The sequence below is a fragment of the Thamnophis sirtalis genome, unplaced genomic scaffold (assembly GCF_051295495.1).
Source record: "Thamnophis sirtalis isolate CommonGarterSnake01/CBP01778 unplaced genomic scaffold, rThaSir2_p1.2 scaffold_5, whole genome shotgun sequence".
In the NCBI taxonomy this organism is placed as follows: domain Eukaryota; kingdom Metazoa; phylum Chordata; class Lepidosauria; order Squamata; family Natricidae; genus Thamnophis; species Thamnophis sirtalis.
This window is the reverse complement of record NW_028261385.1, coordinates 58,251,793-58,274,387: the sequence shown is the minus strand read 5'-3', so window position 1 is coordinate 58,274,387 and position 22,595 is coordinate 58,251,793. Positions and strand designations below refer to the sequence as shown.

The window sequence follows — 22,595 nt, the reverse complement described above, 5'->3', positions numbered from 1 at the left end:
ACCCTTCTCTCCAGTGCTTAATCTAAAGACACTGGCAGAAACTCCTGTTATATGACCTCAGATCTTTTTTAGCCTGAATTTGTATACATTGATAATTTTAGTTCAATTGTAGCTCTTGGTTAGTTAATAGCAATAGCAATAGCAATAGCAGTAGACTTATATACCGCTTCATAGGCCTTTCAGGCCTCTCTAAGCGGTTTACATAGAGTCAGCATATTGCCCCCAACAATCTGGGTCCTCATTTTACCCACCTCGGAAGGATGGAAGGCTGAGTCAACCCTGAGCCAGTGAGATTTGAACCGCTGACCTGCTGATCTAGCAGTAGCCTGCAGTGCTGCATTTAACCACTGCGCCACCTTGGCAGTTAAATATATATATAAGGCTTCTAGAACAAAAAAAAGTTATCATAGAAATTGAGATATGGGGAAATTGTCACACTTTAAATGTCTGTATTTCAATGTATGTTTTGCTGAAAGCACAACAAAAGTAATTTTTACCTGCTCTATAGAATTAGAATTAACAAAGATTTTCCTGAATATTGTATAGATAGTGCTGGAACTAAAGGAATAATGTCAGTTTGATAACTTTGCTGAAAACCTCATGCAAGCTATAATACAAAAGTCTAGGTATTAAATCAGCAGAGGTTCATTGCATGTGTTTGTGTGTGTGTGTGTGTGTGTGTGTGTGTGTGTGTGTGTGTGTGTGTGTGTATCAGGGATGTGTAGTCAGGGGAGGCAGGGCCTCACCACTGTCATCATGAAAAGAAAAAAAATAAAAGAAAAAAGGCTGAGGTAGTTGCTGCCAGAATCACAGTGGATGACTCTGCTTAGTGCTAAACTGTTTTAAAAAGCCTCTAAAAAAGTGCCCTCTGCAGGAAGAGGCGAGAGAACCACGTGCCTCATTTAGTCTATCTTTATGATCACTTGAGCAGAGTTAAGCAAGGGTTAAAAGCCGAAAAATTCCTTATGTAGATGAGGCACGTGGTTCTCTCGCCTCCTCCTGTAGAGGGCACTTTTTTAAGAGGCTTCTTTTAAACAGTTAAGCAGAGTCATCCATTGGAGGCTCTGGCAGCAGCAGCTAACCCAGCCTGACCTCAGCAGCACTTGCCTTTTTCTTTTTACATTTTTTACATTTTCATCATGGCAGGCAAGAGCAGAGTTGAAATCCTCTGTGATTGTGAAACAGCTGGAAAAGGTATGTGGGTCAAAGGGAGGGGGGAGGAATTCAAAATTAATGTAATTTGTAAGTAATTTTTTATTGTAAGTAATTTGTGTGTGTGTGTGTGTTTGTTTCTTCACTTCACTCAAACAAACTCTCTCAATTTGAAGAGAGGGGCAGCCTTGTTTGAGAAGAGAAGGGCAGCCCGCCAGCAGAGGAAGGTCTTTTACCCGCCTCTGCTGGCGGGCTGGTGTTTTCTTTCTTTTGCCCGCTGTGCTTCCCCTTCCCTTTCTCCTCTCCCCCCACTGGGAACCCTGTCCTGCTCCCCTCTCCCTTTCCTCCTCCTCTTCCTCCTCTCCCCTTTCTTCACCGGCTGCAACTGAGCAAGGAGGCACCGTGGGACCAGGCCCCTCGCACCCGCGTCCAGCCCACTGGAGCTCACCACGCCAGGGGAGGAATGAGACCCCGTTGTCCCACGGAGCCTGCCACTCCGGGAGGAGGAGGAAGAGGAGAGTGGTGAGGACTTGTGCCGGCCGGCCAGGCAGGGAGTAGGTCGGGCAGGGGGTGGGTGGGCTGGCTGGTTGGGAAGGGGGAATCATGGCCAGCAGCTTGGGTGTCCTGGCTCTGTCCGAGCTGAAGAAAGCAGAGGATTGTTCGTTGGAGGCAGGGTGCAAGGTGGCGGAGCGCAGCAGCAGCGAGAAGCAGCATCCCCACTGCTGTGTCCGACAGAGGCGTCTCGCATCTATGTACACCACAGACGTGAGACACCTGTCGGACACAGCGGCAGGGATGCTCCTTTTCACCGCTGCCGCGCCTCCTCCTCCGAACAATCCTCCACTTTCTTCAACTTGGACGGAGCCGGGACACCTAAGCTGCTGGCGGCAGGGGCCACCTGAGCGGCCATGATCCCCCTCGCCAGCCAGCTCACCCAAACCCCACCTGACCTATTCCCTGTGTCTCGCATCTATGGCGGGCACAGCGCTGGGGCATCTGAACGCCCTGCCGCTGTGTCCGACATAGGGCGGCTTTTGCCTGCTTGTCTCACCAACCATTTTACACACTCTCACAAACATATTAATTTCCAACGGATTCCAAAGAAAAACAATTACCAATCTAATCCAAAGGGAGACTCCCCCCCAAAAATGAGACACAGAACAGGACAACAACATCGCCCTCCTCCCTTACATCAAAGGCACCACAGATAAAATCAGCAAAATTTTCCACAAACACTATATCAAGACAGCCTTCAGCACTGACCAAAAAAATAGCCAACATCTTAAGAAACCCCAAAGACAAAATCCAGCTAGTAAACCAAGGAGTCTATGAAATACCATGCAAAATCTGCCCTGCAACATACATAGGGCAAACGAACAGGAGAATAAATGCACGCAGAATGCAGTAAGAAAAAAAGAAAAAAAAACTTCCTCCCTTTTCTAGTACCTTAAAGCTACAGGACATGAAATTAATTTTGAAGGAACCAAATTAATCTCCAAAACTGAACACTTCAACAAGAGAATAATTATCGAAATAGAGAAACACCCCCACAATGTGAATAAACGTGACGATACCTCCCACCTACCAGACATCTTGAAACCAGCCCTAGTCAACAAACGAGCCCCACCCACCACCCAGGTCATTACAACACAAAACAACAACGGACATATAGCTAGCACCAATCAGCACCAATGTACCAATCATGATACAACCACACAACTAATCAATCCATTTACTAAAACAAAGCAAACACTCCACACACCTCCACCAAGATTTATAGAAAGACAGCAGCTCCGACCACGCTAAAAGAAAACACCAGCCTGAAGATGGCAAGTGAGACCTCGCCGAAACGTTGCCAAGACAATCTCAATCTTACATGGGAAAAGACCCGAATACAAGTGTCTATAGTTTGATATTAAAATCGAATTAAGTAGGGTTTGTAGGATTTTTCTCTGACCACAAGATGGCGTTCGACAACTTTTATATGTGTTCTCAATTTCTGTTTCCTGGTTGACATACTATCTGGTACATTTCAAACTTGACATACTATCTGGTTCAATTCAACTGGCCTATCCATTCCTGAATAGACAGGAATGAAGAGGCCCGTTGAGAGATGCTTCTAGCAACCTTGCTGGAAGGGAAAACAAATTGGAGGAGAGATAAAAAGGACATTTCCTATCATTCTTCAGAAATATTTTCACTCTAATTTTGCAAAAAAAAGAAAAAAAGAGAAGACAATAACACAATATTGAATATTTAAAAAATGCAACAAGAACCCCAAATTAACAAGCTTATATAGCCCAGGTAGCAAGTTCATATCTACTCCTTTTTCCTGGAGGAAATTAAATGCAATGGAAAACTAACTTGTGAGCCTACATTCCACTCCAATATAAGCCTAGCTTTCTCCAAAGGGAAGTCTAAGTTTGAACCAGAACATTGGAGTTCAGTCCTGACTATTATCTTTCTCTCCTTCTTTATTCTAAGGCAAGTTATAGAGGAGGACTAGCAAGATCTACCACTCATTCACTCTGTTATCCATAGTGTGTTTATCCAGCCCAATCTGTAACACCATCGCTCACATATAACTTTTCCCCTCCCGAGGGATAATTGTCATGCTCTAGTTGTCAGCGTTCCAAATATCATCCAGAATTAAATCAGAGTTCAAGGCATAGCTTTCATCAAAGTTCCAATTTAATAAGAGAGACATGTTGGTACATCTGTGGAAACCCGAATCTGAAGACTTCCTGGGGTTTCCACCCAGTTGAAAGTTCATGATCTTTTCCCCACAACCCCAAGTCCATCATATCTACTGCCATGCTGGCATTTCCACCCATCTGTTTCCAGTCAGGTCCAGAGATGCGGAGACAAAGAATGACCTTGGGCTTCTACTCCTTACTATTCTGCCTCCAAATTCCCCACTAATGAAACAGCATAGTAAAGAGAGTGAGTGTGGCAGGCCAAAGATCCTAAAAGGAATATGACCGCAGGCCTGACACTAGTGCTCCCATTTTGGATGAACAAATCAGCCCTGCAGTGATTTCAAGGCATGCTACTCAGCAGACCTACCTCTAGATTTCTGTGAATGGTGTCATTTGGGGCCACAGGCAGAGTTAAGGAAATGAAATGCCTGTTGAAGATTCCAATTCCACGGCGCTTTGTTCCCTCATGATCTATGGGCCATAGATATAGTGAATCAAAGTACATATAGAGAGTAAATTTAATTTTTTAAAAAAATCTTGCCTTTATTATTTTTATAAATAACTCAAGATAGTGAACATATCCAACACACATTCCTTCTATTTTCTCCACAGCATTAACCCTGTGAGGTACGTTGGGCTGTGAGAGAATGGCTGGCCCAGTCACCCAGCTGCCTTTCATGCCAAAGGTGGGGCTAACCTTATATTGGCTATCTGCCTGCTATAAGAGGTGGCTAATGTGAGGTTATTTCCTCTTGCCTCTTCTCAGCAACGTGGGGCATGGAATGTAGTTAGCTCAGTGCTAGGAGCTGCTTATCCTTATAATGCATGTTCTGCTACAGTTAAAAACCTGCTTCACTAATTATTGCTCTGAGTAAGATTCTCCCCCTCAGGAATGCTCACAGGTCCACAGAGAAAGCTTCAGCCTCCAACAAGATGCAGGTGGTTAGTCAACGTTGCTAAGCAGGTGAAAAAATAAAATAAATAGCAGCTTATTTTTTTCCCTCTGGCCCAGCTTAGTATTTGGATAGGATTTGCAATTTTAGATTCAGAGCTCATGACCAGAAAAATATCTATCATGAAACCTGTTAAACCAGGGGTGTCAAACTCACCACCTGCAGCCTGGATGCGTCACATGCTGGCCATGCCCATCCCCATTTTAGCAAAGGGGGAAAAAGTCGTGATACATTACGTGTCATTGCGAGTTTGACACCCCTGTGTTAAACCATACACTAACTAGACTAGAGCTGAAAAGGCAATTATTGGTAATTCTGCATAGATTTGAGAATCACTGAAATATTTTGCTGAACTCCTCGGGGGTTAAAACTAAATGCAGAATTCTTTTGCATCTTAATGAATAGAACTGGGTTTTTGTAGAACTGTACACTAATCAGCTGAAGAAGAGGACAATGGGAGAAAAGCAGACAGGAAATTTTATCTTTAACAATCTCACAAAGAAAAAAAATTGAATACAAAAAATGAATGTAAAATAATCCAAGTTTCATTTTCACAAGAAGTATTGCAGTAATACAATAAAATATGATTACAGGTCAGCTGAATTTTTTAAAAAGCGTTAAAACTTTTATAGGAGCTGCATAATTAACCACCAGTTCCAGCTCAGTGAAGCTGATCATGAAGCTGAAGAAAGGGGTGGTTTCAATGCAACACACGCTGTATCAAAGACAAGCCAGGAGTGCTGACCGGTTCTATCTCAAGGGACTGTGGCCCTCCAATGGAAGAGCAGGAGAGCTCCAAATGAGGTCAATGGAGGGGATTTTTAAATGCAATTAAATAAAATTGAAAGATGCAAGTTCAGCAATGACTGGGAAAATATTTTCCTGGGACTGGAAATGTGCTTCTCTATAGGCTTGTAAATAAGGCAATTGTGATGGCTCTAGAAGTCTTAAGTGCTTTTTATTCCCATTTTTGTGTGTGGATAGTTATTTTGAATTCTTTAACTATTGGCACTCATCCATAATGTTGGAAAACAGCACAAATGGCACAGCCCTTGTATCAGTAAAATTATGCCCCTCCCCCCCTCTGAAAAAGTGCCTCAATTTCTAGATATTGTAAAACTGTGACTATGTCTGCCTGTATTCAAAATGCAGTATACCCTTGTTTGCGACTGAGCTGCCACAGCAGATAACATTTTGAAGCAGGGACAGCCAGAATGGAGTTCCTTGGGGTGATGTTCACATGCAGACAGCCAATACTGAGGGAAGCTGATTTTTCATACTTAGGGTACTGATACTGAGTGGAATAAGATTCGGATAGATCTATGCAGATTTCTGTGGCACCTTAATACCAATACAAATATTTTTATGGATCACAGTCCTCTTCATTATATGCAGAATAATCGTGAAAAAAGGAATATTCCATATATACACTGGAATATGGAACATTATATTCTATTTGGCTTCTGAGATAAATGAGGATTCTGCTGCTGATGTTTTGCTGAATTGGGGGCAGGACACAGCCTGGGAGGGAGGAAGGGGGGGAGGAAGGGAGAGGGAGAGGGAGGGAGGGAGAGAGAGACAGAGACAGAGACCATCTGTGGCCTGGGTGGGTGACTGGGAAGAATGACACAATAGTCTTTGGATGGGACTAGATGTTTCTGAACTTAAGCATACAAGTTTCAAACTTAAGAATGAGTTTATTCACAAATAAATAGGCAAAAAACCTGTGCATTTTTTTTCTTATCTCTGACAAGCAAGACTGCTTGGGCTAGGCTGATTCTGCCAAGTAATTCATATTGGGCTTGTGTGCACACAGTTAGGACCAAGTAGCTGTTTAGGCAGATTCCCCTAGAGAAGGAAGTGGACCAACTATGATAGATCAAAGTTCTCTTATCTGGAGACGACAGAAAGAGTGTCAATGGTGCTTAAAATATTAAACCTGCAATAACCAAAACAGATGACATGGAAGGAAAATGGTCAGAACTCCACTGGGTGGATGTGGGAAGTGCAGGGAAGCACATCAATAAAAATGAAATGATTTAGACAAAAAGTATTTAATTCACTTCCATTTATTGCAGTGATCCTTCTTCAGTATAGTAGCTGCAATACTCCATGTTGTTAAAACATTAGAAAAGTCATAACTGTAGATAACAGTTACAATACATTATCAAAATATGACATAACATTTTTGGACTGTGGATAGTACCAATCAAAGCTCAAGCTTTAAATTAAGACCGTAGTTCATTTTTAAATAAACAAAGTAGCATATAAAATAATTGTGTAAAAAGGAAAGACAAACATAATGAAAATAATAAATAATCAATTTCTTCAACTATTTTCTAAACACTTCCAAATTTCACAAAATAAATTTATAAAAATGATATTGCTGAGTGTCAATGGAAAACTATTTCAAGTTATTGATTGAAACTTAAAAAGCATCCAAAAGAAATTTAAATGTGTAGTAAATAGAAACTGGAATGGGTAAATTTGCTAACAAGTTAATAGTATATATTACCTGGAGAGCTTTAATGTTATAATCAGGATTTGGCATTTGGAATTTCTAATATTGGATAAAGAACTTTTAAGTCACAGACTACATTTGGTACCATTAATAGATCCAAATGTTAAAATAATTATTTCAGCCACCACACAGACAGAAATGCAATTCCTTTCTTTTGCACATCACAAATAATGGCTGCCCTGAATGGGCCAAACTACTACATGCCCAAGTGCATTTCCTCTGGAGGGTGACATTGTTTTCTATCCTATTCTAAGTCTGCACTTAACAAAACAAGGGAAAGGAAAGGAAATTCAGCCTCACTGAGTAATTTTACATCCTCTCTCATCACAGCAACAATCAACCAATCTGGTAGTAATCAATACTCTATTTGCAATGTGATTTTTTAAAAAAGTAACAACAAACTATTATAAACTTCCAATTTCCTTTGAAAAATATATCCTGGCAATGAATTACTCTATGTGGCAGCCAACATGTATTGCACTTCTGGAAAAAAAAACAATCAGCATTAGAGCAGTTGGTTACTGAAGGTAATTACAATATGCAAGAATCCTGTTGTCCCAATAACCAGATCTTCCAAAACAATTATTTGTTCACAGATTTTGATCTCACTTAGCAAGAAAGCTGTGTTTTTATATGCTATGTATTCACTTACAAACTCTGAAATTATAGATCTTTGATCTAATATGGCGCTCTGTATTAAAGCCAATAGTTGAAACATATTTTAGGCAATCTACAGGTAACAGGTATAAGCGTTGTTACTATTTATTGGATAAAGCCTCAAGAGATTCTTCAGGAAGCAGTTCATAGAATAAAAAAATATAAAGCAATTGAAATATATACCCATCCATAAACAGAGGGCACACAAATGGGCAGTTCTGGAATACACCATCTTATCAAATTAAAAAGCTCAAGAGAACCAAACCTGAGTGTTTAGCAAGAGTTTTAGCAGATTTTAAATAAACTGCCCTTGGATGCCCTGGACAAAACATGGTCCCACAGAACTACTCTTTATCCATATGGTGCCCCCCAAAAGAACACACACAGTATCAGTCCCAACGCCGATGGCATCCTGTGACAAAAGCACCCTTTGACAACGGAGTTGCACAATAAAATCTGTTTGGTTAATCTTCTGTCATAGGAGCCCAGGGAAAACAGGACGGGATGGAATCGGAGAACATCAGTAGTTCCCCATTAAGTACATCTTTCAGTAGTAAAAATTAAACATTACAAAGTCCTCAATGCTAACTGCATGAATTTGACTTTATTATCATAGCCAAGTCATCCCACTTATCTCTTAGGTCTAACCAGTCTCTTAAACTGACACATACACAGACCACAGACACACAACCCCTTGTTCCAAACAGTAAGAAACATACAACAGTCCAAACTAATACCTTCATGGAAGACCAGAATGCAGCATCTTTATTATTGTAAGATGGAAGAGTCTAGAAACTAAAGGAAGTCTGATCTAAAGTTTTAACCAATGGCAGACTGACTTTATAAATTTACAAAACGATATATGGATGAAATTTGGTTAACTTCAGAAGGCACCTCAAGGCTAAAAGGTTTTTATAAATCTATAACCCATTCATTGATCAAAAATAAACACTTTTATTGCTGCCTTTCAAGTAGCAAAGAAAAACCGGTTTATTTATTCTTTACTAAGGAATCCTCCCCCATTTAGCAAGATTAAATTACAGAAGAATTAGAAAAAAAATGGAACTTCCACAACTTTAGGAGTATAGTGACTTTCCTTATGTGCTTTTGAGTCAGGGGAATAGTGAGAAAGTTATCACTTTCTGCCTCTGTATGAGGTTAATATTTTAATCGAACGTTCCAGTCCCTTTCCTCTAGGCACTGAAGTACCATTTCTTCCCCGTTGCATCTTGCACAAGAGAGTTTATGAATAGAAGGTAAGAACACTTTGATGATTTCCACGGACAAGGAGAATGGGTGGCAGGTCTTTTGAAAGAGCTTCTATCCAGGCCATGTACAATGCACTCGATACTGCACTTTTTCGTGCAACTGGTAAACTCCTATTAAAAAACAGAGGGGGGGGGGAATTATTCACAGATGCACAGGATTAGAATTGTATTATGTAATCTAATTTAAACTGATCTGACATCCAAAATATTTTTGACATGAAATGGTTTTACTCAATGTTGTTCACTGAGTAGTATTGATAAACAATTCTACTGAAAGCAGTTTTTAAATTTTTATTTGATTTACTATTTCTACTAATCATCCCCAAATTCTTTAGTAGCAAAACCTATATTCAAGCAGAACTCACCCAATTAAATAAGTAATTTACTGCAAACCCCCATACTGTATTCTTTCCATTATCACTCACTTCTTATGCAGTCAAGTTTACATTGATCCAAGGTTATTTTAGTTATTTAATGCTTATTAGCAATATTTATAAATTTCCTCAAACCCCCCAAATTATGTTCTTTTTAAAAAAAAGAAAGCAAAACAAAGACAACAGGTATAAAAATGAAAATTCCCACAGGAAGTCTGTTCTATAGGAACTTCATGAGAAGGGGGTTGGGACTCACAGCAGACATGTCTAAGACAGACTCAAGCTAGAAAATCTCTGATCATGTATCCTGTTGCAACAGTGGCTTTCAAGGAAATGAACTGATCCCAGAAGCTATTGACAACCAGTGCAACAACCATATAATTGGCATCATTTTACAAAAATGAGGTCATCTCACAATGAGTTTGTTATCATGTTTGTCCTAGGTGCAGCCTGAGTCATCTCACAAAGCATCTAAAGTAGTTCATTCAAGGAATGATCAAGGTTAAACTGGAACTGGTGTAGGTGGGATGTGCAAGTGGCTGGTGAGGCGAATTGCAGTGGGACTGGGGGAGGGTATGTGAATGGCCAACAAACGGTAGCATGACCATGGACTAAGAGAACAGGTCGCCGGTGAGGCCTGGCAAGAGTGAGAGATGATGCACAAGGGTGCAAGTATCCCTAGAGTCACAGCACAAGAAGTCCTGGAGTCACGGTGCCTCCACGCATGGCCAGGATGGTAAACCCAGCGGAGAGGGTGAAGCAGGCAAAGACAAAGACTGGTCATAAATGTGAACTGGCTTAAATTACCATGTGGGTACAATGATGATCGTAAGTTCAATGATTAATCACAATTTCATTTTTTTCCACCTCTGTTGCAACTTTTAATATTTACTGAATGAAAGGGCATTAAACAAAGACACTTTTGAGTGATTTGTTATTTCAAATATTTACTGGAAAGGATGCCAAGAATTATAGAAATGAGTACTTACATAACAATTAGATTAGCTGTGCTTGAATGTTCTTTCAGTAATTCATTTAATCTAATCTGACGGTAACTCTGTAAGAAAAATGAAAGCATTACTGATTTCTGAAAGGCAAATAATCATTTTAAAATTAATTTGAAATACTGATGTAAAGTTCAAAAATTTGTACATGTGGGAAAGAATGCTACATACCTTGGTTTTATATAGCTCAATTTCATTATCTGTGATTCTCCAAGGTTCATCTTCTTTCATTTTGTCTGCAACATCTTGCTCTTTATCATCTTCATGAAGTCTGAATGGCTCAATCATTTCTTCAAAGGCTGCAATGCTGAAAGTTATTTGATCACAAGAGTTGGAATATATCAATTCTAGGTTTTAACCACAATGTCAGCAGTAAGGCATACGACTACCACGTCACATACCATATCATGCCATTAAAAACTGCAGGCTTAGTAACTGGAATTGAACAGCTACTATATCTCTGCACAGAGGTATCCTGGTCCCTAGCAATTTCTTTTTCCAATAGAAGAGAATAAATGTAGCTTGGGTTTAAGCAATGGAATCCTTGATCTTCTCTGAGCTTGGATGTTTTGTTATCTCAACTAGATAATATCTTCAGTGCAGACCCTGAGCAAACAACCAAGTTGAGAGAGCACTAAGGACACCACAAATTTGCTTTGCAATTTACCTCTATTTAAAAACTAAGTCTTCCCAGATAGTGTAGGGCCTTGTTGATTACCTTGTAAAGTTGGAATTTTCATTTCACTGAAACTTTAATTCTGCCTTTTTATATCTGGACAAGATTCACTGGTTAAGACTTTAGAGGGCAGAGGCTTATTATTGCAGATAATAGTGTGCTTGGACTTATCAGAGTGCTGAAGAAATAAATTAAGAATTGGTTCTTGAAATAATGGCGGTTGCAGCATCCACATGGTCACACAATCTCAATTCAGGCACTTTGCAACCTGATGTTACCATTTGCACCCTTCAAAATCAGGTTTCGACATGAAAACTCAAGGGGCAGATTATAAATTGTGGTCATGTGACATTAACAACCCATTGTGATATGCTTAATACTGCAATGCATCTGCATTGTAAATTTGGCATGATCGTGTGATATTTTGGTTAATGACTGTTACTTAGTGATGAAATTGCCGATCCTAGTTATAGCTGTTAAGCAAGAATTATCTGTAGTCTTCCATATTACCATCTGTTTTCAGATTTTAGTTTGAGAAAATGATTATATGGTAATTAAAAAAATCATACTAACACGTTATTTTCATTATTGAGATTCTGCTGTTAAAACTATAATTAAATAAATTATCACAGGGAAATGCCATTTAAATAGTAGCATGGCATTCATATGGCACTTAATGATTCTGTTTTTATAGAAATTCAGTCCATGTTCTGTAAAAGCCATTTCTTACCCAATATCTATAATTTTTTTTTTACTAATTATTTTAAGTTATTTTTAAAAATGTAACCTCATTGAGGGGGTGAAATTCAATTTCTTTTACTACTGATTCTGTGGGCGTGGCTTGGTGGGCGTGGCAGGGGAAGGATATTGCAAAATCTCCATTCTCACCCCACTCTGGGGTCAGCCAGAGGTGATATTTGCCTGTCTCTGAACTACTCGAAATTTCTGCTACAGATTCTCCAGAACCTGTTAGAACCTGCTGAATTTCACCCCTGCCTCATTGTATAATCATTTTACATTAGAGTCTAAATATTGATGTAATATCTCATTAAATTACATAGAAATTGATATTGGAAATCAGTATGCAACTTACTTTTCTTTCTTTGGTTTTGTATTGATATCGCCAAGAACCATGATATCTGAAAAGTCTATCCGAAATTTGCTAAGCAATGTTGCCATCCTGAAAGTTAAAAGGAGGAGACCATACTTAACAGTAGGAATTTAGAATACTGCATCCACTTCTGAGCTCAGTAATGTAAGGATATTGATAAGCTGGAATGGTTCCAGAGGACAGTAGCCACAATAACATATTTATGAAAGGCTAAGAGGCACTGTGTACAGCTAGCCCGAAGAGCAGGCGATGGGGAGCTATAATGATTACTTAGAAGTCTCTGAAAGGCTGTCGTCTAGGAAACAGAACTGAACAATAAGATTATTTCTGAAGACAGAAGCAGCAATGGCTTTAAATGACAAGGCACAGGTAAACATCAAGAAGAAAATCTTGATAGAACATTCAACAATGAAATGTATAGTGCCTTGAAAGTTGTGGATCCTCTTTCTGAGGAAGCATTTGAATAGAATGGCCTCTGTAACATAAAAGTAAAGGTTTCCCTCACACATATGTGCTAGTCATTCCCAACTCTAGAGGGGTGTGTGTGCTCATCTCCATTTCAGCGCTGTCAGAAGATGTCTCTGTGGTCATATAGCCGGCATGACTAAATGCTGAAGGGACATGGAACGCTGTTACCTTCCCACCAAAGTGGTCCCTATTTTTCTACTTGCATTTTTACATGCTTTTGAACTGCTAGGTTGGCAGAAGCTGGGACAAGTAACCGGGGTCTCAGTAAGGATATTATTAATATAGGCAGTCCTCAACTTATGACTATAATTGAGCTCGGAATTATGGTTGTGCTGGTTGTTCAATGAGTCATCATGTGATTCCCATTCAATTGTATAACCTTTTTTGTGGTCATTAAATGCAGAGTTTATAAAGCAAACATCATGGTCATTAAGCGAACATGGTCTTTCAGCAAATCCCGTTCACAATGAGTATTTTAGTATTTTATTAGGATTTATAGGCCGCCCTTTTCCCTGAGCATTTGCTTTTTGCTGTAAACTGCAAGTAACTGCCAGCTTCTGGCAAAACCCGTCATTAAACATGGTCACATGACTATATGACACTGTAAACAACCATAAATGCAATATGGTTGTCAAGGGCCCAATATGTGATCATGTGACTGGGGTGAGCCATCAAAACTTTGAATCTGGGTTGTAAGCTGCTCTGGGGAGGTCCACTGTAATTTCGAACAGTTGCTAAGCAACCAGTCATGTGTCAAGGACTAGCTATAATCGATTTCTGCACTGTACAGACATTAGACTAAATTATTTCTTCCAACTTTTACATTCTATGAAATGTGTAGGGTAAAATATTTTGTATGAGATTTTTTTAGTGTGTTCTAAATCTAATGATTAAGTAAAAATAGATTCATTTAATTTTTCATCCCACTTTTCATTTCATAAGCAATTCCTTATAAATGCTTAAGTGCTTAGAACATGATCAACAAAACATAGAGTATATATTATAAAGGGAACTTTGTTAATTCATTAAACTCACGCTCTTCTGTCATGGTCGATTCTATTTATTTTTCCACCAATGAACACCCTGATCTTGCAGTCTTTCCATTTTTTCTTGGTTGTCAGAAGATATGGAATCAAAAGTGTTAAGCCTAGAGGGGAGAAGAAAAGCCAATATTAGTGTGGAGCAAATGCTGGAAAAGAAATACGATAACATTTCTAATTTTCTTGTAATTTTTTTTTGTAAAGTCTTACCCCCATCATCAAAGAGCCACCAAACATCAATGTAATTTTTGCCTTGTTTTTTCTGAAATTGGGAACTTGCATCAAGCAGCTTTTGATCGGCCAAGTTCAGAGGAACAGACGGGCCCTTAGGATCTGTAAAATTGAGAAGTGACATTTGGAAGAAAATGAAGTCCAAAATATCCGATCAGCCATCTCCATTCAAATGCAGAAGCTGGTTTACAAGGAATAGAAAAAAATAACAGATAAAGAGGATATGTTCTAAAATTTATGGACCTAATATAACACTTGATTTTTTTTTTTTAGTTTCATCACATTGCATGGCTTTGAAGCTCCCAATATGCAGTGCAGGTGACTGCTGAGAAGAGTGGGAGTGTAAATGAATGGTCAACCACTTTTTACTCCGCTATCTAGATCTGTATTTCTCTGTTGTTGGCAGCTTTAAGCTGTGTGGACTTTGCAGTTAAAGTCCACACAGTTTAAAGCTACAAAATCTTGAGAAACACTGATGTAGATATTGGTCATGGCTTGAAATAATTAGCATCACTTTTATCAGCTAATAGTATCCTTACATTTTTAGCACAGCAATAAAAAGTGATTTAGGTAAACACTGAAATTTTTTAAAAAATGCTAACACTGTCCTAGCCAAAACATCCACCCAAGTTCCAAGGAAGTCGGAATTATTAACTTCTACTTGTGATAAACCATATACAAAATAAGATATGAAAGAAATAATAAATGGACACTGACAGAAAGAGGAAATGGATTAAACAAAAAAAAGATGGAAAATGGCCTGCCTTTTTTCAAAAGTGGCTGTGTTGTAGTCTTGACATCTTCTTCTTCTTCTGGACAAGTTTTAAAAGTAAACAAAAAATGAAAAAAGGTTATTTGCAATATTAATGATAATGGACCATTCAGTTTTACCATTCAATGGTAAAAAACGAATATGAATAAATACATGCCATCGTTATTAATTAGCATATTCACAACTTTTCTTTATACCACTACTTTTAAAAAAAGAATCATGTTAGTAGCTGAAATAAATGTCCACTATATCCCTCCTCTTTGCACTAGATATATGAACACACACATGCATACAAACATATATATATACACAAAAATATTTTTATCCAGGGACAAAATATTAATAGAATTTAAAATTCCACATTAGCTTAAGATGGAAATAAGATGAGTAAAATCCATGATCAGTCTCACATTTAACTCAAGACCAGCTGTACCACTGGGCAAGTATGTAAAATAGACTAAGTTACTATACAAGTAATACATATTTTAGAATTGGCAGAGCCAATATATTTACCTATTAAGTTTAATCCACATTATAGTCAACAAGCTTGCCATAATCATATCAGCAGCCCCTTTGGTGCAGTGCCTCAATATACCAAAAGCTTTATTTATTCATTTAATTTGTAATGAATATGATTCAGTAACACACTGTGTACCAACAAAGCTGAACACTGCTGGTTCTGAAACTCTCACCAGCTTCAAATTTTGCAATATGAAGCAAAATGTAGTAAGGAAAAGATTTGAATTAACATATTCCCTTCCCCAGATATCTGGCCAATAAAAGATCTAAACAATTATTCCATTATACAACAAGGAGTCTTAGATTTAAATAAACACAGCACTATGACATTGTCATCAGTTACTATTTGGAGTCAAATCTACATTGTAGGGTTGGTATAATAATAATTATGTGTGTGTATGTATGTGTGTGTGCACACATACACCTATGTGAAAAGAACTATACAAGCTACCTTGAGTTCCTAAAAAAAAAGAAGTATACATATACTACATACATAGTTACCTTTATGAATAGGTCCTTTTTCACTAACAGGCTTAGAAGTTACCATATCAGTCTTCTTGCTGTAGTCCACATTTACTATAATGTCTTTGGTTACTGGTGATTTCTCTTGGGATGACAATAATTCTTCTGTGAACATTAAAATATATATAGCTTAATATTTATGCAAGGATAGGTTGCTATTTTAAACCATGATTTTTCTAGGAGGAATCTCAGCTTTTGCACATAGGGATTCTACATAGGTGTTCCACTAGAATCTCTTAACTAAAAATTTTCAAAGTTCATATTCAGAATGCACAGTAATAACTGCCAAGGTAGCATTTGCCAAGAGCCATGCTGGCACAATGGTTAGAATGCAGTACTCTAAGTCAAGATCGACTCAGCCTTCTATCTTTCTGAGGTGGGTAAAATGAGGACGCAGATTGTTGGGGGCAATTTCCTGACTGCAAACCGCTAAAAGACTGCTGTAAAGCACTGTGAAGAGGTATATAAGTGTAAGTGCTATTGCTATTTGTGCAAGAGAATGGAGATTGGTTGTGTGAATGTGCTGCAAGTGAAGAGTTATAATCACAGGAAAATAATCATTCCTCATGGTGTCTACATATTAAATACATAGTTATTTAGTAAGCTTATCACTGGAAATGGTTCCAGCTAGAAAGGAAAGGATGTAAAATATTTTTTTCCAAAGGTTTAGGTTTAGGTTTCGTTTTATTTATATGCCGCCCTATTCCTTGCGGGACTCAGGGCGGCAAACAAACCCAAGGGGGAAAGGGAAACATAAAAGTACAAATACAAGCATTTAAAAATAGCCAACAGCCACACAGATCGAGAGGGGAAGGGAACTCATCAACCCCAGGCCTGCCGACACAGCCAGGTTTTAACGGCTTTTCGGAAGGCCTGGAGAGAGGTAAGGGTCCGAATCTCTGCGGGGAGTTCATTCCAAAGGGCCGGAGCTGCCACAGAGAAGGCCCTCCCCCGGGTGGTAGCCAGATGGCATTGGCTGGTAGACGGAACCCGGAGGAGGCCAGCCCTGTGTGATCTAATGCGTCTTTGGGAGGTAATTGGCAGCAGGCGGTCTTTCAAGTACCCAGGTCCAATACCAAAGGTTTCAGAAACATCAATTTATGAGCATATACACATGTAAAGATGGTTATAATGTTACAGCATTAGATAAGGTATCCCCAATTCTTCACCTCATTAACTTCTTCATCAAGGTTCAGGTTGTTCATTGATCCCAAGAAATTTATGAAAATAATATAATAAATACTTCTTTGAATAATAGTACTTTACATATTGGATAATCTCATTGACCCTTGAAGATCAAGACTGATCACTTTGCAGAGATCTGTATTATGGGTTTCAGTAATGGTTTTCCATGATTAAAGACAATCTAAATTGTATTAGCCCTTATAGAGATATTATTTAGCTCCCCGTTGGAAATGTTCTAGCAACCAGCTGGTAAAACAATTCTACTTAGCCTATGATCCCTCTGGGAAAGTGTTAAACTGGCAAATATTTTGGCAAGAATTTGTGTAATAAAGAAAAGATTTTGGACCTACCAAAAAATGGTGCCCTAACCTTTTGGCCACCAGGGACTGGGGTTTGGGCGTGACTTTGTGTGCTACCTAGATCCTGCACATGTACAGATAAAGCCTTGCTCACTTGCACGGCCCATTCTTAACAGGCCATAGACTGGAACCAATCCCCAGACCGGGAATTAGGGACCCCTAGCCTACAGAAGTCCTAAGGTGTATAGGCAATTAACTAAGTAGAACTTGTAAACTATGTTAGATAAAAACGGAATGGGAATCTTCTGAACATATAAAGAAAGGATAGTCAGCACTAAAGCTCTGTTTATAACCTGGGACAACTGTTCATGCTTCTGGTGGTTGTATCATAGTAATCAATCTGAAATATAAAGTAGTTCTCATTTAGCAACTGCCTCATTTAGCAACCAGAATTATGAGGGTGATGAGAATAAAATATGTGACCAATCCTTGTGCTTGCAATCTTTACAGGTTTGTAAAACAAAGGAAAGGGAAAGAAATCTTAAGCACAGATGTGTTTCATTTAGTGACCATTTCTCATAACAACCAAGTTGCTGGTCCCAACTGTAGTGGCTAAACAAGAACTAATCAAAAGAAATGTAAAAAATGAAGGACAATTAGAAAATCCTTAAAGACTTCAGACCTGAGGAGAAAGAGACTGAATTGCAATCTGAGACTGGAACACTAGAAACAATAATAAATATACTTTCATGAAAGAAAGTATAGAACTTTAAATTAAAAAAATGAAAAACGTCTCAGTAATAGATATCAAGCATGTAAATAACTTGACTTAAACAAGGAATTCGATTAATAACCATAGGTTTTTCAAGTGAAGGTTTATATACTGCTTCTAGGAAATTTCCTAAATTTACTGAAAATATCTCCTGGAAAAGAACCAGGTTATCAGACAAAGAAAATGCTGATCCAAATGATGCAATTAGCCTTACTCTGCATCAGAAGACTATCTCTAGCCGGAAAGCACAATGAGTTCTTTAGAAATAACAAAAGGATTGAGAATCACAGCTGCCTGAACTGTGACAGAGTGACCAGGATACAAAGGACCAAAGGATCTAAGAACATATTGAAAATGTTTGCAACAACACAGAAGAAAAAGCATATTCAAAGTATGGCCCATTGCAGTTGTGCAGATCAATGTCCCTGAATGACCTATTATGGCCTACTTTACGGAAAAAGTTGTCCTTTAAGTTTTTACTGCTGAGACAATTAAGTTGATGACTGTGATTCTCAAAAAATAAAAATTATCCAAAATATAGTTAAGTGAAGCATCAATTCATATGAAGCAGTTTGGGTTCAATTGATGGAATTTCTTATCAAAACTAGAGAAGTGCACAATTTGTATTTAGGAAGTCTAGTGAAGGAAAAATGAAAAACTGCACAGGGGAAACAACATATTCCTAGAAGCAGGAGTGGTACATATTTTGAGGCCACAACACATACATTATATTCCAGCTGCTATTGGTCTCAATTCTAAAACAGGGAGGAAAAGGGAGGAGCACCACTGATGCATATCTTGATGCAAATCATTTCAACAATATTGTGTAAACAAAGTCTGATGAAATATTTGATCACTGGAGATGCAATAATCTACATGCTTGAACCTGGGGCTACTGTGACAGAGGCGTTTCATTTTCAACCTGAGAGATAATTGGGGGAGGGGGGGTGTTCAGCAGTAATTTCATGATCTCAATTCTTGGAGCCAAGTTTATCAAACTAGCAGTGATGGATAGCAGAAATGAAATCAATAGAAATAAAATGCTGAAGACGACGCAAAGCAAGAAATAGTAGCTCCAGGCTATTAAATAATGAACTCACTAGTGTCAAAATTGTGTGATTATGGAAAGAAAGATTTTTTTTAAAGTGTTTCTTGTCCTTATCATTTTTAGCTAAAAGAAAAGGCAAAACTCCCAAGAAGCCACCATCAGAGGTGGTGATACAACATTTGAGAATAAAATAGAACTCAACTCAAGTGCTCATAATGGGAAGAGAACAAGATTAAGTAGAGTGCTACTATAACAATGTTCTAAGGAGTTGGGTTTGTTTTTCCCCTGAGGTTTTCAAGAGTCTGATGCAGACATTACAATAGTATCTAGGAAGCTTATTACAGTAAAGAGAACATCAGAAGAGTGGTTACTGTTGTAAAGCAAGGATATAATTGTAATACTATGAAAATCCCAAATCATATTAAGGATTACCTTGTCCCTGAAGATGAGATATGTCCAAACCTTCCCTCAGACGGATGACAACCACTCCATACTGATAGTCAAAAGCATCGCTGAAATAAAATAAAGTGGGAAAACCAGTGAGCAGTCACAATTGGCTAACTAGTACAATTAATGTGAAAGGACAAGCAAATTTGATCAATCAAACCATATGGGAAATGTCTCCACTGGTCATCCTATAAAACAAAAAACTTACTTAAAATACTGTTCTTTCTAGCTTCAGCTTTTTGTTCAAATGCTATCCATTGGCAAAATCTAAGTCTTTGACTTAGAACAACTGGGTAACGTCAATATCACACAAAAAAGCAAAAAACACAGTACATAATCACAGTTTTATAATCATACATCACTTCTCCAGGAACAATGTATCCTTCCACACAATCCTCAAATCCAATGTCTTTTTCACATCGCAAAACAATATCAAGGATATGACCACTCCCATCTCTCTAGGCACATTATTCCCAAGCGAAGGAACTGCCACAAAGAAGCTTGCCTTCAGAAATCCTACTAGAGATACTGCCCAGGGATTGTGACCTGCAGCAAATGTCCTCTTTGGAATTCACTGGAGGGGCCTGAGCCATAAACACTTTAAAAATAATGACAATTAACTTGAATTATACCAATATGCTTTCTGACAAACAATGCAGCTTTTGTAATAGATATCTAATCTGAGTAAACTGATCTGATCTACTGCATTCTGGAGCACCTATAGCTTCTAAATAGTCTTCAGAGGCAAGCCAGTGTAAAATTAATTGCAAAATCCAAGTATAAAGTAACAAAAGCATGACTAATAGATAACAAAGCCTGTTGGTATAGGACTAGCCCACATAAGACTGTGCTGTGCTGAAAGTCCTCCACTCTGCTTTTCCAGCAGGAGCTGTAATGATGATAGGATCTCACAATTGTATGCTTGCATTGCAGAGTGAGCAATCTAGGATCAAAATTCTATTGAAATTAGCTAATTTCTCAACCCACGGCCACACTTGCTATGCTGGGATTCAATTTAAATATGGTTGTTTTCATCCAGACCCCAACAATCTCCATACATTAAAAAAGAACTTTGTTAATACCTCATCTTATGCAATTGAATAAATGTTCTCAATGGCTTATGTAAATACTAAATATAAGTGGGATAGTTGTGCCTTGCAGCCCACTGAAGAGCTTAACCTCTCTTCCACTGATGGATCACTTATATGATGTCCTCACTCTCAACCTTCACAGGCGATCTAGAAAAATGATACTGAAAACCAACTGAATATCATTTCTCCTATGTTATTCTAACTAGGATCACCCATAAAAACAATACGTTTAGTTACATATCCTGTCCTGAAACCCAAGAGAAAAGGATCCAGACAATCTAGTTCATTCAGGGTGTTTATCTCAATAACCACCCTTGAAAACTCTCTGTAGGTAGTTCAAGGAGCTGTGTTTTCTTTCATTTGAAGTTATGTTGTCAGTTCATCAGCAATCCAGGACCCTGTTTTATTGAAATCCCAGAACATCCACAACAGGAGTGGATAAAAAAAGGTGGCTTATAATTATTCTGAAAACTTGATAAGTATAGCTATTCGGTTACAAGAACAATATCTTAATTACTACTTACTGAAATAAGTTGATGTAGATGTCAACATCATTCATATCAGCTGACTGCCAATCCTTCTTAAATCCGAGAACAAGAATATTTGGCCTCATTCTTCCTAGACCTGAAGCCTAGAAAAAAAGTACATACAGCACTTTGGAATGGTATGTCTATCTTTAAACTTTGCTTTATTCAGATTAGATAAAACACTGGAATTTTTCTACCCTACCTAGTCCTATGTTTTACTGAGAATCATTTGACAACACTAGCTGAAATTTTGAAGCCCTCTAAATGCCTCGAGATGAGGAATGAAGTAAAAACTAATCTTGTAAGCAAATTTAAGCCCAAACATGTGATTTTAATGTCTCAAAACGTTTCCTACATTTTTAATAGAACATTAGAATAAAATTATATTATAAAATTATATTAATACATACATAATCCTTCTCCCTACATATAATGAATCATTAGCCTCCAGAGGGAGAAAAACAGCAACCTACGGGCAACCCAGAAGAAGGAAAACGGGCCGGGGGCGGGAGAGGCTGTTTTTGTCCTCCCCAGGCTCCTAGAAAGCCTTTGAGAGGATGAAAAACAGGTCCACCACGCCATTGCATGCCAAAAGCAGAGGGAGGGTGGGGGTCACGTGCACATGTGCAGGAGGTGTCGCGCACAAGCGCGAGGGGAGGACGCATAGAATTATGGGTGTGGGCATGCACGACCCCATGCTTCCCCTGCTTTTGGCATGCGATGGCAAAAGGTTAGCCATCGCTGGAATAGGCTATGAAGAGATTCTCAGAACGGCACCTATTTTCCTACTAAAATAATATACTGCAGGGTTTGCAGTATATTGGGCGGCATATAAATGCTATTAAACTTATAAACTTATAAACTTAAACTTTGCAGTTGTTTCCTGATTTCTATCAGCCACCTTCTAGATTCTTCTAATGAAAGTCAGAAAGGAGGTACAATTATAAAGGTAAAGGAACCCAGAATTATCTATGTAGAGACCTAGCATTTTTTATTCTATTATGGATGAAATTCTTTCTGAAAGGGAACAGGAGAGTGGTTTTGTCTTCTTATAAGAGCACACAGAATTTTATAGCTTTACTATAAACTTTTATAGTTACTTCAAATCTATTGTCACGTTGCTTTCTAATGAAGAGAATATTTAAATACACATTTCTTGAATACGTGTACCTTTCATTAATATGGAAGAGTAGAAGAAGGAACTCTTTAAAATGTACTAATTTTTAGAATGGTCTGCAGCAAGTGAGAGGCAGTGAATT

The 22,595-nt window shown here is 38.3% G+C and overlaps 1 protein-coding gene across 2 annotated transcripts in view; it reads right to left on the bottom strand.

Moving 5' to 3' along the window:
* Window positions 1-6,857: 6,857 nt before the first annotated feature.
* Window positions 6,858-22,595, bottom strand: part of SLC12A2 (solute carrier family 12 member 2) — a 50,195-nt gene continuing 34,457 nt past the window's right edge. Inside the window, exons 19-28 of one of the 2 annotated variants that reach the window (XM_014062037.2) lie at window positions 21,334-21,440; window positions 19,704-19,783; window positions 15,947-16,072; window positions 14,919-14,963; window positions 14,134-14,256; window positions 13,919-14,030; window positions 12,398-12,484; window positions 10,800-10,935; window positions 10,614-10,681; window positions 6,858-9,361 (exon numbers count right to left, since the gene is read on the bottom strand). In XM_014062037.2, the coding sequence (XP_013917512.2) occupies window positions 9,226-9,361; window positions 10,614-10,681; window positions 10,800-10,935; window positions 12,398-12,484; window positions 13,919-14,030; window positions 14,134-14,256; window positions 14,919-14,963; window positions 15,947-16,072; window positions 19,704-19,783; window positions 21,334-21,440 (1,020 nt within the window). In that variant the 3' untranslated portion in view covers window positions 6,858-9,225. Of the gene's footprint in view, window positions 9,362-10,613; window positions 10,682-10,799; window positions 10,936-12,397; window positions 12,485-13,918; window positions 14,031-14,133; window positions 14,257-14,918; window positions 14,967-15,946; window positions 16,073-19,703; window positions 19,784-21,333; window positions 21,441-22,595 lie in introns of both variants that reach the window. The other variant, XM_014062036.2, reaches the window with a different exon arrangement.